Source organism: Coregonus clupeaformis, chromosome 8 (assembly GCF_020615455.1).
Source record: "Coregonus clupeaformis isolate EN_2021a chromosome 8, ASM2061545v1, whole genome shotgun sequence".
NCBI lineage: Eukaryota > Metazoa > Chordata > Actinopteri > Salmoniformes > Salmonidae > Coregonus > Coregonus clupeaformis.
Window position 1 is genome coordinate 894,606 of NC_059199.1, and position 16,271 is coordinate 910,876.

Genomic DNA, 16,271 nt, shown 5'->3' on the forward strand with positions numbered 1-16,271 from the left:
GGATTTAGAGGAGAGGAGAGGGGGAGTGAGAGGAGAGGAGAGGAGAGGAGAGGGGAGGAGAGGAGGGAGAGGAGAGGAGAGGAGAGGAGAGGAGAGGAGAGGAGAGGAGAGGAGAGGAGAGGAGAGGAGGAGGAGTGGGGAGGAGAGGAGTGGAGAGGGGGAGTGAGAGGAGAGGAGAGGAGGATTGAGAGGAGAGGAGAGGGGGAGTGAGAGGAGGATTGAGAGGAGAGGAGAGGAGAGGCGAAGTGAGAGGAGAGGAGAGGCGAAGTGAGAGAAGAGGAGAGGGGGAGTGAGAGGAGAGGAGAGGGGGAGTGAGAGGAGAGAAGAGGGGGATTCAATGCAGCTGAGCCACCTCATGATCCCACACTTTCTCTATTCAGTCTGGCAAAGACCCCTATGCAATTACACAGCTCCACTAGTGTGGAGTCCTACAGGCGATAGCTATATAATAGTTATACCTCACATCTCTGCTGTCCATGACGATATCCTCACTTTACCATGAAAGGCTTGTTCAATAAGAAGCACTGTAACACCTAGCTTCCCTCTAGCTTTGTCTTTGATGGCATCCTGCTGTTACTGTATGATTCCAAGGTGGGTTGTCTGTTTATGAGTCTTTCTTCCTGGGTTAGAGGTTTTTATATGACTGACATGACAGACATGACAGACGTGACAGACGTGACAGTATGCCTTGTAGTATAATACTACTCTATGTATATGTATTTCTGCTTGTGTGTGTGTGTGTGACTGTACTGTAACACATGTTTTATTTGTGTGAAAACTGTGTGTGTTTGTGTGGGATAAACATGCAGGTTTTCTCCATAAGCCTTGAACAGTATATCCTCTGAGGACTTGAGTGGCTGATAGTGGCTGCTGCACTGTGTCACACCCTTTCTGATGGGGTAGGTGACCCTAGCTCTCTCCCTTCAGGTAAAGGACCCGAGACGGTCTTCGCCGGCCAAAAGCTCAACGACAATGAGTGGCACACGGTGAAAGTGGTGCGCAGAGGAAAGAACCTCCAGCTCTCTGTGGACAACGTGACGGTAGAAGGTCAGTGTCCACTCTCCACTGTCTGTCACTACCCCTTGGTGGGTAGAATGGAGGGATAGGTAAGAGGAATGGAAGACAGAAGGGGTATTATGAAGTCTGGGGATAAAAATGACCCTGTGAAGTTATTCCTTACGTTGCCAGTGTCAGTCAGTTTGAACCGGTTTGTGGTGGTCACAAACCGCCCAGAGAAGTCCTCTGGGGCTGACCATGTTTAGGACGGGGGTATTTGTAATAAGCCGCTTGGCCGTGCTCATTACTGCTCATTAGTGGGAAGCAATAACATCATCATGGCATGTAACTACCATATTTCATCCGCATACATATCATGATCTGGGCCTAAAGCGTGTCCTGATCAGGCCACATGGTTAGGAAAATGAGGAGGAACTCCATGCCTATAATCCTAACATATTCCCATGTCCTCCTTCGCTCTCCAGGCCAAATGACAGGTGCCCACACCCGTCTGGAGTTCCACAACATTGAGACGGGCATCATGACAGAGCGCCGCTTCATCTCCATGGTGCCCTCCAACTTCATCGGTCACCTCCAAGGGCCTGACAGTCAATGGCGTGCCCTACCTGGACCAGTGCAAGAACGGCGACATCTCCTACTGTGAACTCAACGCCCGCTTCGGCATGCGCCACATCATCGCCGATCCAGTGACGTTTCGAACGAAAGCGAGCTATCTAGCGTTGGCTACTTTGCAGGCCTACGCTTCCATGCACCTCTTCTTCCAGTTCAAGACCACCACGTCGGACGGCCTGCTGCTCTTCAACTCGGGGGACGGCAGCGACTTCATCATTGTGGAGCTGGTCAAAGGGTGAGTCTGGACGTTTGATTCGTCCCTTACTGATAAGGACATGACATAAGATTACCCTGAAAAATGAAATGTGGTGAAGTTCAGCTTATTCTGCCAACATGGCCTACCATTCCAAGTGTGGCACATCTTAATCACACGATAATGCGAAACAGAAAACAATTATTTACATGAAAATATTCTACAATATACAGTGGAGAACAAGTATTTGATACACTGCCGATTTTGCAGGTTTTCCTACTTACAAAGCATGTAGAGGTCTGTAATTTTTATCATAGGTACACTTCAACTGTGAGAGACGGAATCTAAAAAAAAATCCAGAAAATCACATTGTATGATTTTTAAGTAATTAATTTGCATTTTATTGCATGACATAAGTATTTGATCACCTACCAACCAGTTAGAATTCCGGCTCTCACAGACCTGTTAGTTTTTCTTTCTGTTCTCCTGTTCTCCACTCATTACCTGTATTAACTGCACCTGTTTGAACTCGTTAACTGTATAAAAGACACCTGTCCACACACTCAATCAAAAAGACTCCAACCTCTCCACAATGGCCAAGACCAGAGAGCTGTGTAAGGACATCAGGGATAAAATTGTAGACCTGCACAAGGCTGGGATGGGCTACAGGACAATAGGCAAGCAGCTTGGTGAGAAGGCAACAACTGTTGGCGCAATTATTAGAAAATTGAAGAAGTTCAAGATGACGGTCAATCACCCTCGGTCTGGGGCTCCATACAAGATCTCACCTCGTGGGGCATCAATGATCATGAGGAAGGTGAGGGATCAGCCCAGAACTACACGGCAGGACCTGGTCAATGACCTGAAGAGAGCTGGGACCACAGTCTCAAAGAAAACCATTAGTAACACACTACGCCGTCATGGATTAAAATCCTGCAGCGCACGCAAGGTCCCCCTGCTCAAGCCAGCGCATGTCCAGGCCCGTCGGACGTTTGCCAATGACCATCTGGATGATCCAGAGGAGGAATGGGAGAAGGTGATGTGGTCTGATGAGACAAAAATAGAGCTTTTTGGTCTAAACTCCACTCGTCGTGTTTGGAGGGAGAAGAAGGATGAGTACAACCCCAAGAACACCATCCCAACCGTGAAGCATGGAGGTGGAAACATCATTCTTTGGGGATGCTTTTCTGCAAAGGGGACAGGACAACTGCACCGTATTGAGGGGAGGATGGATGGGGCCATGTATTGCGAGATCTTGGCCAACAACCTCCTTCCCTCAGTAAAAGCATTGAAGATGGGTCGTGGCTGGGTCTTCCAGCATGACAACGACCCAAAACACACAGCCAGGGCAACTAAGGAGTGGCTCCGTAAGAAGCATCTCAAGGTCCTGGAGTGGCCTAGCCAGTCTCCAGACCTGAACCCAATAGAACATCTTTGGAGGGAGCTGAAAGTCCGTATTGCCCAGCGACAGCCCCGAAACCTGAAGGATCTGGAGAAGGTCTGTATAGAGGAGTGGGCCAAAATCCCTGCTGCAGTGTGAAAAGACCTACAGGAAACGTATGATCTCTGTAATTGCAAACAAAGGTTTCTGTACCAAATATTAAGTTCTGCTTTTCTGATGTATCAAATACTTATGTCATGCAATAAAATGCAAATGAATTACTTAAAAATCATACAATGTGATTTTCTGGATTTTTGTTTTAGATTCCGTCTCTCACAGTTGAAGTGTACCTATGATAAAAATTACAGACCTCTCTACATGCTTTGTAAGTAGGAAAACCTGCAAAATCGGCAGTGTATCAAATACTTTTTCTCCCCACTGTAGATGCAGTGAAAAGGAGAAAGTCCTACATAAGTTCCACTAAGATAGGGTAGGGAGTTTGAGTTATACGGTGCTGTGAATCAGGGCTGGTTGGAGGAAGTTCCCTCTATATCTCAGGGAGCAATAATATTCACTCTGGTTTATGGCTCCATGAATGGCCAGAACAGGCTATAATTATGGGGAGGAAATAGAAGTTGGAGAAAATATTCCACTTTCTTCATTGTAAATATCAGACGCCCATCCACCTGTACACACAATCCATATGCCCCATAGATGTAAACAGACTGACTGAAAGCTATTTAATTGGCCTTAAAATTGTAATTTAGTTGTTAAAACTCTGAATGAAGGCTTTGAAGAAAAGGAACCCTGAAATAGCTCTGCTCTGAATGGTGTGTTATATTCCCTGCTGTCGCCAGGCTATTCATCCATTCTTACAGTATATTTGAAAAATGCTTGTTGTGATGCATGTATCTCCCTGCCCCTCTTCCTCCCCGCCTGGCATTGTTACGACACAAAGGACCCCAACCTTCTCTTTCAGCACACACAAAGACAAGGCAAAGCAGGAATAAACAAATTCGAAAAACATTGCTCAGGCAAACTAGTCATCACCAGATGACACAAAAGCAAATCATTTTGCGCATGAACGAAATATGCCACCATGTCCACCTCTGGGCAAATAGGAGGGGAAAGTTTCATTCAGAGCATCTGAGAGGAAAAACTAGTTTCTTATTTACATGTCAAAACAAAAAAAGACAAAGTATATCATTTCTGAGAAGCTGTATATTACTGTAAGTGGGGTAGGGCAATCTACTGCTGGAGGCTCAGTGAAAGGATGCTGTTTACATATAATATGGGTTGGACTGGCTCAGCCTGTCTCCTTGAACTCCGGGCTCCTCCATTGAATAGCCTTAACTATACTGAAAGTACTGCATGGTGTCTCCATGGAGTTGTTCAAAACAAATATTTGACTGGAGAAACCTTTTTCAAAAGAGCCAGGAACATTTTTCAAAAAGAGCCTGGAACATTTTTCAAAATAGCCTGGAACATTTTTCAAAAGAGCCTGGAACATTTTTCAAAATAGCCTGGAACATTTTTCAAAAGAGCCTGGAACATCTTTCAAAAGAGAGCCAGGAATTTTTTTTAAAGGGTCTGGAAAAAATTTCAAAAGAGCCTGGAACATTTTTCAAAAGAGCCAAACACCAAATTCTTCAGCTTGCTTGGCTAGACCTGGCTATGTCTGGTTTACACTTATTTCAAAGAACGTTGTTCTATGGGTGACATTTTGATTTTGGTTTGGTCACACTGACTGAATGTGATGGATGAGGTGTTATTGGTAGAAATGTTCTCCTTTTTGAAGCACCTTTGCCACTTTGTCCCTTACAGGTTTTCGTTCAGTCTCACACACACACACACACACACACACACACACACACACACACACACACACACACACACACACCTACAGTCATTTACTAAAAGTATCTTACGACCTGTGTTTATAGCTACGTCCATTATGTCTTTGACCTCGGCAATGGTCCGTCGCTGATGAAGGGCAACTCGGACAAGCCACTCAACGACAACCAGTGGCACAACGTGGTGGTCTCCCGGGACGCCAACAACGTGCACACGCTCAAGATCGACTCACGCACCGTCACCCAGCACTCCAATGGAGCCCGCAACCTGGATCTCAAAGGTAAGGGGCATTATTCCATATCCCCTTTTCCGTAGGTAACTACTGTAGTTGAAGGGTCCTCCGTGGCTCTACTACTAATCAAGTTTGTCAATATTGGGCACATATCCCAATATATTTGGTTCTTCTCTCTCTGGTTCTCTCCAGCTTTCAGTGAGTTACTCAGAGATTCCACTGTGTTTTAAGTAGCGTTCCTGTGGCATGCACAGTCGGAAATAGTCAACCATGTCTGCAGAGAATGCTCACTGAGCAAACCAGCTGTGACTTATGAAAGATAGTTCCCCAAAGAGTCATGCCAAGACTTGGCTGTCTTTACACACACTCAGCCGGTCCTTTCACTTGATACGACTCTTGGCTGTCTCTCAGTGAGACAGTATTTCATGTACTGTCACGCAACAATGACAATAAAAGTCTCTGTGTCTGTAATGTGTGTACCATGAGACTTGGGCTGAAAAGGTGCTGAAAAGTTGCTGACTATCTGACAGTTAACATTAACCTCCTGTGGTGTGTGTGAGTGTGTGTGTGTGTGCGTGTGTGCACCTTTATTCCCCCTTCGAGTATGCTAAGAGTGTGCACATGCCCGTACGTGTGCACAGTTATTTATTCATTTTTATTCTGTTTGTTCAGCTTTCAAATGCATGCCCGTTCAGGAGGCTTGGGGTTCAGGTTAGGCAGAGTAGAGAAACCCGCTCCCGGTGCCAATCGCAAATCCGCCCGCCAAACAACAGTGGACAGCAGTCAAAATTAAACCTAACAAAAGGCTGGCAGGCAGCCCGCCGCACCAACCAACCCTCTTCACCTTGAAATATGATCCTCTCCTTCAGCCGCTGTCGGCATCCCCGGACGCTCTGCACAATTTCCCCAGCCAATCAGCCCCTCCTAATATGAACTAAAACCCCTGCGTCTCCAAAGAGATTGAAGGGGGAAAATAACAACAATATCGACGAAAACAAACCCCACATATTCCTCTTCCTCCAACTAGACGCGTCTCTATTTGAAATTCTGCTGGCGGTCCGACGTTGGGAAAACAAAGTACCCCGGGTACACTTGACTTTCGTCAGAGATGTGATCACCACTATCAACAATGGCTTTCAGGAGAGAAGCATCTGTTTCTTCCACAGGGGGGGTGCACTCCCAGTGGGTGCTGGCGGATCTGAGAAGTCAAAAGATCAAAGCCAACTATGACTTTTATAAGGCATGGCTTATTGATGGGGTACGTCCTCTCTCTGTCAGTACCTTTATCTGCAGGGCCGACTGGTGCCATTAAATAGGCTGTGTTAATCATGAGTGGATTTCAGCTGACTGGCGCAGTACCAGGGACCTTATATTAAGGGAGGATAGTGATTACACATATCCCTGGATGTAGCTTGATAAGAGGGAAGAATCAGGAGGCCTGTGGAAAGAGGACGGCAATAAGTAGGTATAAACCGCAGGATATGAACTCGGGTCTCCCACAGGAGCAACCAATGTCTTAGACTGTTAGACCAAGAGGACATTCAGTTTTCTGCTGAGCGTAGACACTGTTCATTCATATCAGTGCAGATGAAGTCGTGGAGAAGAGGAAGACTATTGAGATTCAGTGTGGGCATTGAATGTCATAAACGGCTGCCAGAAACTAAGCGTGCATCGTCAACAAGCCTCTTGGCCTCCAAATCAAGTCAAATCAAATCAAATGTTATTTGTCACATACACGTGTTTAGCAGATGTTACAGCGGGTGTAGCGAAATGCTTGTGCTTCTAGCTCCAGCTACAGACCCCGCGTTGCTAGCACCGCCATTTGCATATTTGAAAATGTGTGAAATGTGTCTCTGTAAAAGTAACAGAAGGCCCCGGCAATTTGTGAAGAAAAAGGGGGTGGCCATTTTCCCCTTTTCATTGCCAACCGACATGGTGAGTGTTCTTCGGCTCACTGGGTGCTAGACGAGGCGTTGTATAAACACTGAATCCACACGTCTGTAGATAGCATGGCACTTCACTCTCACTATCACTAAGGGATGGTTCTAAATGTACAGAAGGGGTCCCTGGAGGAAAATGGGGGAGGGTCATGCTTTTTCAATTTCAGTCAAGAGGAGGGTTTAGTCTTTTTAAAATCTCATCCAGGGGAGGGTCATGTAATTTGTAATTGATGAAATTTCAATATTTCTCTGTGTTTTAGAATGAGTTGCTTATTAGGCTATATTGATGTGATGCCGCGCCTCATCTCTGTTTCTCCACTGGGTTCGCAGTATCAAGTGGGCCTATAGGCTATTTAGTGTGGTCTCAATCAAATGATCCATAGCTTACAGGCTATGAAGTGCATGCTCAGAGAAGCACAGAGCAAATTATATTTCTAAGATAGCTGCTGGGATGGTGTAAATAAAACTAGGCTGTATTACACACTGTGATGGATGTTCCAACCCTGAGCCCCGGCCTGCTCTGCTCTTGCTGATCCAAAAAATGTTTGTGTGCTGCCTAACAATGGCTGTGCTGTGTAGGTCTACAGTGGCAGTTCAGGAGGAGAGTTAAAGGTTTCTTCTGATTTTTTATTTATTTATTAAGCCTAGTCCAAAAAAGTCACTATCTTGTGCACGGACTAGCCTATAGTCTATGTTCTGTTCACTTTGAGAAGGAGGACCGGAGGTCAACTTTGATAGCTTGCTACTACTATAATTGATTTGATTAAAAACAATATGTTTCTTGCCCATGATGTAGGCCTATTTATCAGAGTTATTGACCTCACAATAAGCCAGATTCTAGTAATTTACATTGTGGTGCTGAAACTTGAAGCAGCAGCCGTGGCACAATCAATCGGAAATTGACAGCTCATGGTGCTGAAAGTAGGCAAATTCGAGTAGGCATAATTCATTTCAACAGTCTTCATTTTAATTAGACTTTACTAACAACAAGAGGGCTTTGTGTTGGAGCCCATTTCTTCCTATTGAAGAAATTAGAGGTAGGCCTACCTGTTTGACAGACGAAATTAGGCTATAGGCTGCTATATCCACAGATTTGTCAGTCAATTCCTCCACCCACCATGCATTCTTTAAATAGCCTACCTCCATGTCAGTGAAGGGCTGTTAAGTTAAAACCAAGACTCGAATTGAGGGGGTATGAGAAGGTGTGGCCTACTTTTTAATAAAGAAAATGGCAAAAAGCACAGGCCTACCCCTTGTTAGGTTAATATTTAGAAGAAAATAAACCGGATCTGATTATATAAAGTGATCTATAACAGCGCTTTGGTCTGCGATGCTTTATGCTAGAAACAATCTGTAAAATACCCGGGAAAGACGTGACTCCTGCATATGGGGATATCATTGTTTTGTTTCTTTGACATTCAGAGGCTGCGCTACAACATTCTATAGCCGAGGAGGCAAAACATTTACTTTGCTTGGGAAGTAATCTAATTATGTCACTATCAATTGATTAAGCTATTCACTTTCTAGACCATAGAAGATGTTTAAACCCAGACAGCTTTTAGGCAAACACTTGTGAAGTTCTCTTGTTTGGTTAAGCCACGGAAGAAGAGTAGCCAGCAGTTAAAGTGTACATTTTTATGCATCGGTAGGCTTACTCTGTCTGGGGTGGAAAGGTCGGCCTATCTTTGGAAGGTACCATGCTCAGATTTCTAATGACATCTCAAATGTAATTATTTGCAAACAGGGACAGTTTCATTGCAAACAAGACACACTGATTTGGCATTGGAGAAATATGATAAGATGAACTCATAGGCCTCTCTCTCTGTCCATTCTTAGCCTGTCATTCCGTTAATATGTCTGATATAAAAAAATATGTAAAATAGAATTGCATGAAATGTTTATATAAGGCATTTTTTTCTCTGACTTTCAAATACGTTGATAGATTCATTCAATGCTTTTACTAAAGGAGATCTCTCCACCCCTACTGTTGTCCACGGTGGTCTGCGAACCCACAACCTTCTGGCCCGCAGCCCTGTACGCTATAAACATTACTGCGTTGCCATGTGGTGCTTACAGGACGGTTTAGGTCAAATATATTTAGCTGAAGGGAGGGCCATCCATTTTCATTTGGGAGAAGTCCGATTTTCTTATAAATAACTTTAACTCCCTTCGTGTTGTTTTGGTCTTTACTTTCTTTATCTTTATCTGCTGAGCTCCAGCCTTCAGGGGATATAGCCTGCAGCGTCGCAGCGCTTGTGGGAAGAGTAATAGATGTTCATCTTTTTTCCAAGGACCTTTACTGGGGAGTGATGTCTCTATCCACAATCCCCTAGTCTAATTGTATATTCAGACGGTGCTCTGAAGTCCACGGCCAATTCCCAGACTGAGACGTCGGCAACTCCCGTCTCTATCCAATACACCTAGAGACATACACATAGAGAGCAGAGAATTGCACACACACACACACACACACACACACACACACACACACACACACACATACACACACACACGCACATACACGCACACACACATACACACACACACACACACACACACACACACACACACACACACACACACGGACAAATGCACTAATACTCTCACATATATACACACATCTATCCCTTATCACACAAATACCTAGTGTATCCTCCAGTAGTCCACAGCAGTCACACATACATAGCTTTTTGTATCAAACGTTTCCCCGGACCAATCTCAGTGTGTGTGTTGGTGTGCACAGCATCCCTGACAGCACTAGCAGAAAAGTTTCAAGGCCTTGTTGGTGTGTGTAATTGACCAGAGAAAATGGGTTGTCAGTTTTCTTTTCTTTTTCCTTGTTCTAAAGTGATTATTTTGGAGTGGTGGAATCTTCAAAATCCAGATTGTCAGAAAACAATATGGAGTCCCACAGGAGAGGGGAAGTGGATCCTGTTCAGTTTGTTATGTGCAGCGGCAGTGCTGATAGTACAGTCACCAAGGAACCGATGTTGAAGAAACAGAAGTAGGATGAAACGAGCACTGTCATTGTGACCGGTTGCATCACCGCCTGGAATGGCAACTGCTCGGCTTCCGACCGTAAGACACTACAGAGGGTAGTGCGTACAGCCCAGTACATCACTGGGGCCAAGCTTCCTGCCATCCAGGACCTCTATACTAGGCGGTGTCAGAGGAAGGCCCAAACAATTGTCAAAGACTCCAGTCACCCAAGTCATAGACTGTTCTCTCTGCTACTGCACGGCAAGCGGTACTGTAGAGTCACTTTACCCCTACCTACATGTACAAATGACCTCGACTAACCTGTACCCCCGCACATTGACTCGGTACCGGTACCCCCTGTATATAGCCTCACTATTGCTATTGTTATTTTATTGTGTTAATTTTCATTTTATTTTTTACTTTAGTTTATTTATTAAATATTTTCTTAACTCTATTACTTGAACTGCATTGTTGGTTAAGAACTTGTAAGCATTTCACTGTAAGGTCTACACCTGTTGTATTCGGCGCATGTGACAAATACAATTTGATTTGATTTGATTTGAAGCCTGGAAAGTACGATGTGAAATGGTTGCCTGGCTCACATCAATAGCGTGAGCCTTCAAGGCTAGTTTCTGTGGGTTATCTCGATTACCATTGCTATCTTTGAGGATAGTGTCAATTACGTGCGTTTCAGGTACTTCTATCCACAAACTTTATCCCATATGTGTTCAGCCGACTCTCCTATTCTTTTTTCTCATTCCATACTTGACAGAGGAGGTGGCTAATGCTTATATCAGCGTTGCCAAACTCTGGCCCTGAAGCTACCCTCCTGAAGGTTTTTGTTCTAGCCCCAGCTTAGTTTGTAACTAAACTGATTCAGCTTATCAACCAGCTAATTATTATAATTATTTAGAATCAGGTGTGCTAGATTAGGGTTGGAGCGAATGCCTACAGGACGGTAGCTCTCCAGGACCAGGGTTGGAGTGGACACCTACTGGACGGTAACTCTCCAGGACCAGGGTTGGAGTTAACAACTACAGGACGGTAACTCTCCGGGACCAAGGTTGGAGTTAACAACTACAGGACGGTAACTCTCCAGGACCAGGGTTGGAGTGAACAACTACAGGACGGTAACTCTCCGGGACCAAGGTTGGAGTTAACAACTACAGGACGGTAGCTCTCCAGGACCAGGGTTGGAGTGAACACCTACAGGACAGTAGCTCTCCAGGACCAGGGTTGGAGTTAACAACTACAGGACGGTAGCTCTCCAGGACAAGTGTTGGATTGAACAACTACAGGACGGTAGCTCTCCAGGACCAGGGTTGGAGTTAACAACTACAGGATGGTAGCTCTCCGGGACCAGGGTTGGAGTTAACAACTACAGGACGGTAGCTCTCCAGGACAAGGGTTGGAGTTAACAACTACAGGATGGTAACTCTCCAGGACCAGGGTTGGAGTGAACAACTACAGGACGGTAACTCTCCAGGACCAAGGTTGGAGTTAACAACTACAGGACGGTAGCTCTCCAGGACCAGGGTTGGAGTGAACACCTACAGGACAGTTGCTCTCCAGGACCAGGGTTGGAGTGAACAACTACAGGACGGTAGCTCTCCAGGACAAGTGTTGGATTGAACAACTACAGGACGGTGGCTCTCCAGGACCAGGGTTGGAGTTAACAACTACAGCATGGTAGCTCTCCAGGACCAAGGTTGGATTGAACAACTACAGGACGGTAGCTCTCCAGGACTAGGGTTGGATTGAACAACTACAGGACGGTAGCTCTCCAGGACTAGGGTTGGAGTGAACAACTACAGGACAGTAGCTCTCCAGGACCAAGGTTGGAGTTAACAACTACAGGACGGTAGCTCTCCAGGACCAAGGTTGAAGTTAACAACTACAGGGCGGTAGCTCTCCGGGACCAGGGTTGGAGTTAACAACTACAGGATGGTAACTCTCCAGGACCAGAGTTGGAGTGAAAACCTACAGGACAGTAACTCTCCAGGACCAGGGTTGGAGTGAACACCTACAGGATGGTAGCTCTCCAGGACCAGGGTTGGGCAGCCCTGGTCTATATGGTATCAGACAGTACTGAATCATTAGACAGATTGTCATACTTTTACACAATAAGTACAGTGCCCTGCTAAGTAGTTTTGTTGTGGTCTGACTGAGACATGCCACACCTTCACTGTGCTCCAGTATGATCCCTCTCGTTAACCAGCTCTCCTCTGTGATTAGCTCTAGGCTAATTAGCCCTGAATGGAAATCAAAAGGCAGGAAATGTTTTCTGCTAGTAAACACATCCCTAGTGCGAGATATTAAAATGTGTCAGACTTTGTGGCTTAGCTTTATTGCCTGACATTTCTATTTTGTTTCTCCCTTGATTCTGTGCTAGCTACTCTCTCTTGTTCAAAGCTATTTAGATGTGTCCAACTTGTATCGCTACCAGAGTAGATTAGCCTCAAATCAGGCAAACAAATTGGCATTTTGTCTTTAGGTCTAGTACATCTAGAGAGGTGAGCAGGAGACAGCGTTCTCTAATCCCCTTCTCTAGCTGATGAGATGTGATTATCCCTCATTGTATTAGTCCACGCTATCGCGTCACATTCCAAGAATGGCTCCAGAAGCTGAAGTAGAATAAAACAGACATTAACATTAACACCCATTACTAACACCCATTACTAACACCCATTACTAACACCCATGTGGTTCATATTTTAAGTAACGAACGGAAACAACACCGTCCCCCCGTCCCCCCGTCCCCGTCCCTGTCTCCGTCCCTGTCTCCATCCCCGTCCCCGTCCCTGTCTCCGTCCCCGTCCCCGTCTCCGTCTCCGTCCCCGTCCCCATCCCCATCCCCGTCCCGTCCCGTCCCTGTCTCCGTCCCGTCCTGTCCCTGTCCCGTCTCCGTCCCGTCCCGTCCCCCGTCCCCGTCCCCATCCCCGTCCCTGTCTCCGTCCCCGTCCCCGTCCCTGTCCCCCCCAAAAATATTTGTTTCTCTGTGGGGTCTTGGTGCTATTCGGTTTAATGCTATGTCTGGGTCTGTGTTTCAACTCCAAGATGAAGCTTAAGTAAGTTATGCTGGTCACGTGGATTGGGAAGTGCTTCCTGTAAACACAAATCAAAATACAAGCACAACATAAACACTCACAGCCCTTAGGGGTTAGCCTAGCCTTACTATGCTAATGGTAAGACAAGGACTAAGATAATACTGTCTATATTTAATAGTGGGATGGAGGGATGAATAAAAACAACCAGGGATCTTGAACGTTATTCATAAAAACAATGTTACCCAGAACAGAGAGAGAAATAATAAAAAATGGTGAACTAAGTTACATTGGTTCCCAATGTAATACTACATCCCCCTTGTTCTTTAAGAATTACTTTTATCGAAGGAAACCCTTGTTGAATCACCATAGCAGAAGCAGAGGACTAATACATTCGTCTAGATTTTTCCCAAAGCAGGACTAAATAAAACATGAAGGGAGGGGTGGGAAGGAAAGGGGGAAGGAAGGAAGGGAGAGAAGAGGTAGGTACCCACATTTTAATGAAACCTGTGCTTGCCAGCGGTAAACTTTAGATTACCCGTTATGTCACCTTTTAGCTGGGTTTTTGTCGAAAAAGCTTGGCTCTAATCTGTTACTAGCTGCTAATTCTGCCATGCAATACAGAAACCTCTGCATACCTCAGCAGGCGTGCCGCAGCGCTAACCGCTAGCCATTGTCTCCCAGTTCCCCATCTGCAAGGATAAAGCTGTGGCCCTGTTGTAGCAGAAATAAATCTCCCCATCGCTGTCCCATTCAACTGGAGACTGGGGAATGGCTGCTAAATAAGTGTGGTGTTTCTCTTTTCAATTGCCCAAATCCTGACCGGAATAGCTCGGACATGGAGGTATTGTATTGTCATTGAACAGCAATAGAAAGCGTTAGCTACTGTAATTAAATAATCTACGCTAGAGAGAAATTCCTGATATTTGGACAGAAAACTGAGGGTATCATGTGGAATTTGGCTCCCAATTCACTCTGACCTATTGAGTAGGAAGCAGTTACGGCTGACTGCTTTTTTAAAAGCAATGTGTTTTTCAACAATATCCCTAACCTTTCTGTAACGACACCTGCATGCAAAACATAATTACGTCTCCATCGTTAGGCTACGGCGGCGTCGGCCGGCTCTATAATCATTAGCACTAGGAGGGAAAGGAGACACTCACACTGTAGCACTAGCGCTAATGAGTAGCACGGTAGCATCGCCAATGCATAAAGTTCAGTCATGACACCCTCGCTATAGAATCGATTAGCACTGACCGTTAGCTTTAGATCAGAGTAAAGGTGTAAATGGTGGACAGTAATTGCGTCCTGCTGTATTTCATCCCATTACTGCTGGTGCTATGAAAAGAAACTGTGTAGCATTGAAGGCCGTACTACTATGTTACTCATTGTAGTGTGTCTCTCTGTTGTGTCATGAAGGAGATAACCCTGACTGGTTGGTGATTGTTGGTTGTAGATGTTTACAGAGGAGCGGGGTCAAATGATTGACCGGGTCCCTGAGGTGGGCACGTTGTGTTGGTGCTTGGTGGTGACCCGTGGTCCTGGTTGATGTCTTTAACCAGCTGTGGCCATGCGCTGCCCACGCCTCTGCTGGCTGCTAAATTGGGCCTGCATCGATCAGTGTGCCTCACTGGAATGGCTATTGACCATCGCCCTAAAGGAGAGAGACACTGAGTGTGTTTGCGGGGGTCTCTGTGGATGTAGGGGTCTCTGTGTATGTGGGGGTCTCTGTGTATGTGGGGGTCTCTGTGTATGTGGGGGTCTCTGTGTATGTAGGGGTCTCTGTGTATGTGGGGGTCTATGTGTATGTGTGGGTCTCTGTGGATGTAGGGGTCTCTGTGTATGTAGGGGTCTATGTGTATGTGGGGGTCTCTGTGTATGTAGGGGTCTCTGTGTATGTGGGGGTCTCTGTGTATGTAGGGGTCTATGTGTATGTGTGGGTCTCTGTGTATGTGGGGGTCTCTGTGTATGACTTGACCCCCTACTGTGAATGTACTTATTTAGGCGTTATCTTTGAATGTGGAGAGGGATGAGAGTGGGGGGTGTGCGTGCACGTGTCAGTGATATTCGCCAACCTTTTAATTACGAACCTAACCACATAACAGTACTGTTCAACTAACCGTATCGTTCAATATGGCTTTTGACACTAACAACGTCAATGCCACATATGCCAATTCACACTCAGTTGTGACCATAGCGATGCCATCACAGTTATACACATTATACATCCATTAAAACAATGGCTATTCATCCCCCTCCTTTACTACACATCCTCGTCATGTCCAAGGGGTACACCGCTCTTCCATTATTCTGATGCCCAGGAAATGTCATTTGTACAATGTCAGATCTATTCTATTATGTGGGAAGAATTGATGTCTCCTCCCTCTTTCTCCTCTCCTCCCTCGCTCCATACAGAGTAGCTCTGTCCGGTCCATTTGCAGTCTGGGAGCGATGGGAGGAGTAGAGGGCTGGTAATTGAATGTGACTTGTGAAAGTATCACAGGGAGTCTCCCCTATGGAAAATCCCAGTGTGGTAGAGAAGTGCATTTTGATCTAACATCATGTGGCCTTCCGCAAGAAAGTCTCCACGTGTTGAAGGTTGATAGGTTTTTAAGAGCTGTTTAAATGTACGGGCATTTAACAGCAAGCCAACCTCATGGGAAGGCCTCTCACATAGCTTTCACACACAAACATATATATAAAGTTGAAGTCGTAACTTTACATACACCTTAGCCAAATACATTTAAACTCAGTTTTTCACAATTCCTGACATTTAATCCTAGTAAAAATTCCCTGTCTTAGGTCAGTTAGGATCACCACTTTATTTTAAGAATGTGATATGTCAGAATAATACTAGAGAGAATGATTTATTTCAGCTTTTACTTTATTCTAAGAATGTGAAATGTCAGAATAATACTAGAGAGAATGATTTATTTCAGCTTTCATTTATTTCATCACATTCCCAGTGGGTCAGAAGTTTACATGCAATCAATTAGTATTTGGTAGCATTGCCTTTCAA

At 45.3% G+C, this 16,271-nt stretch overlaps 1 protein-coding gene across 1 annotated transcript in view; it reads left to right on the top strand.

Moving 5' to 3' along the window:
- The window catches only part of LOC121571120 (neurexin-2), a 712,543-nt gene that overhangs the window by 294,573 nt on the left and 401,699 nt on the right, over window positions 1-16,271 (top strand). Inside the window, 4 exon segments of the mRNA XM_041882424.2 lie at window positions 928-1,047; window positions 1,482-1,594; window positions 1,596-1,864; window positions 5,147-5,337. Coding sequence (XP_041738358.2) covers window positions 928-1,047; window positions 1,482-1,594; window positions 1,596-1,864; window positions 5,147-5,337 — 693 coding nt within the window.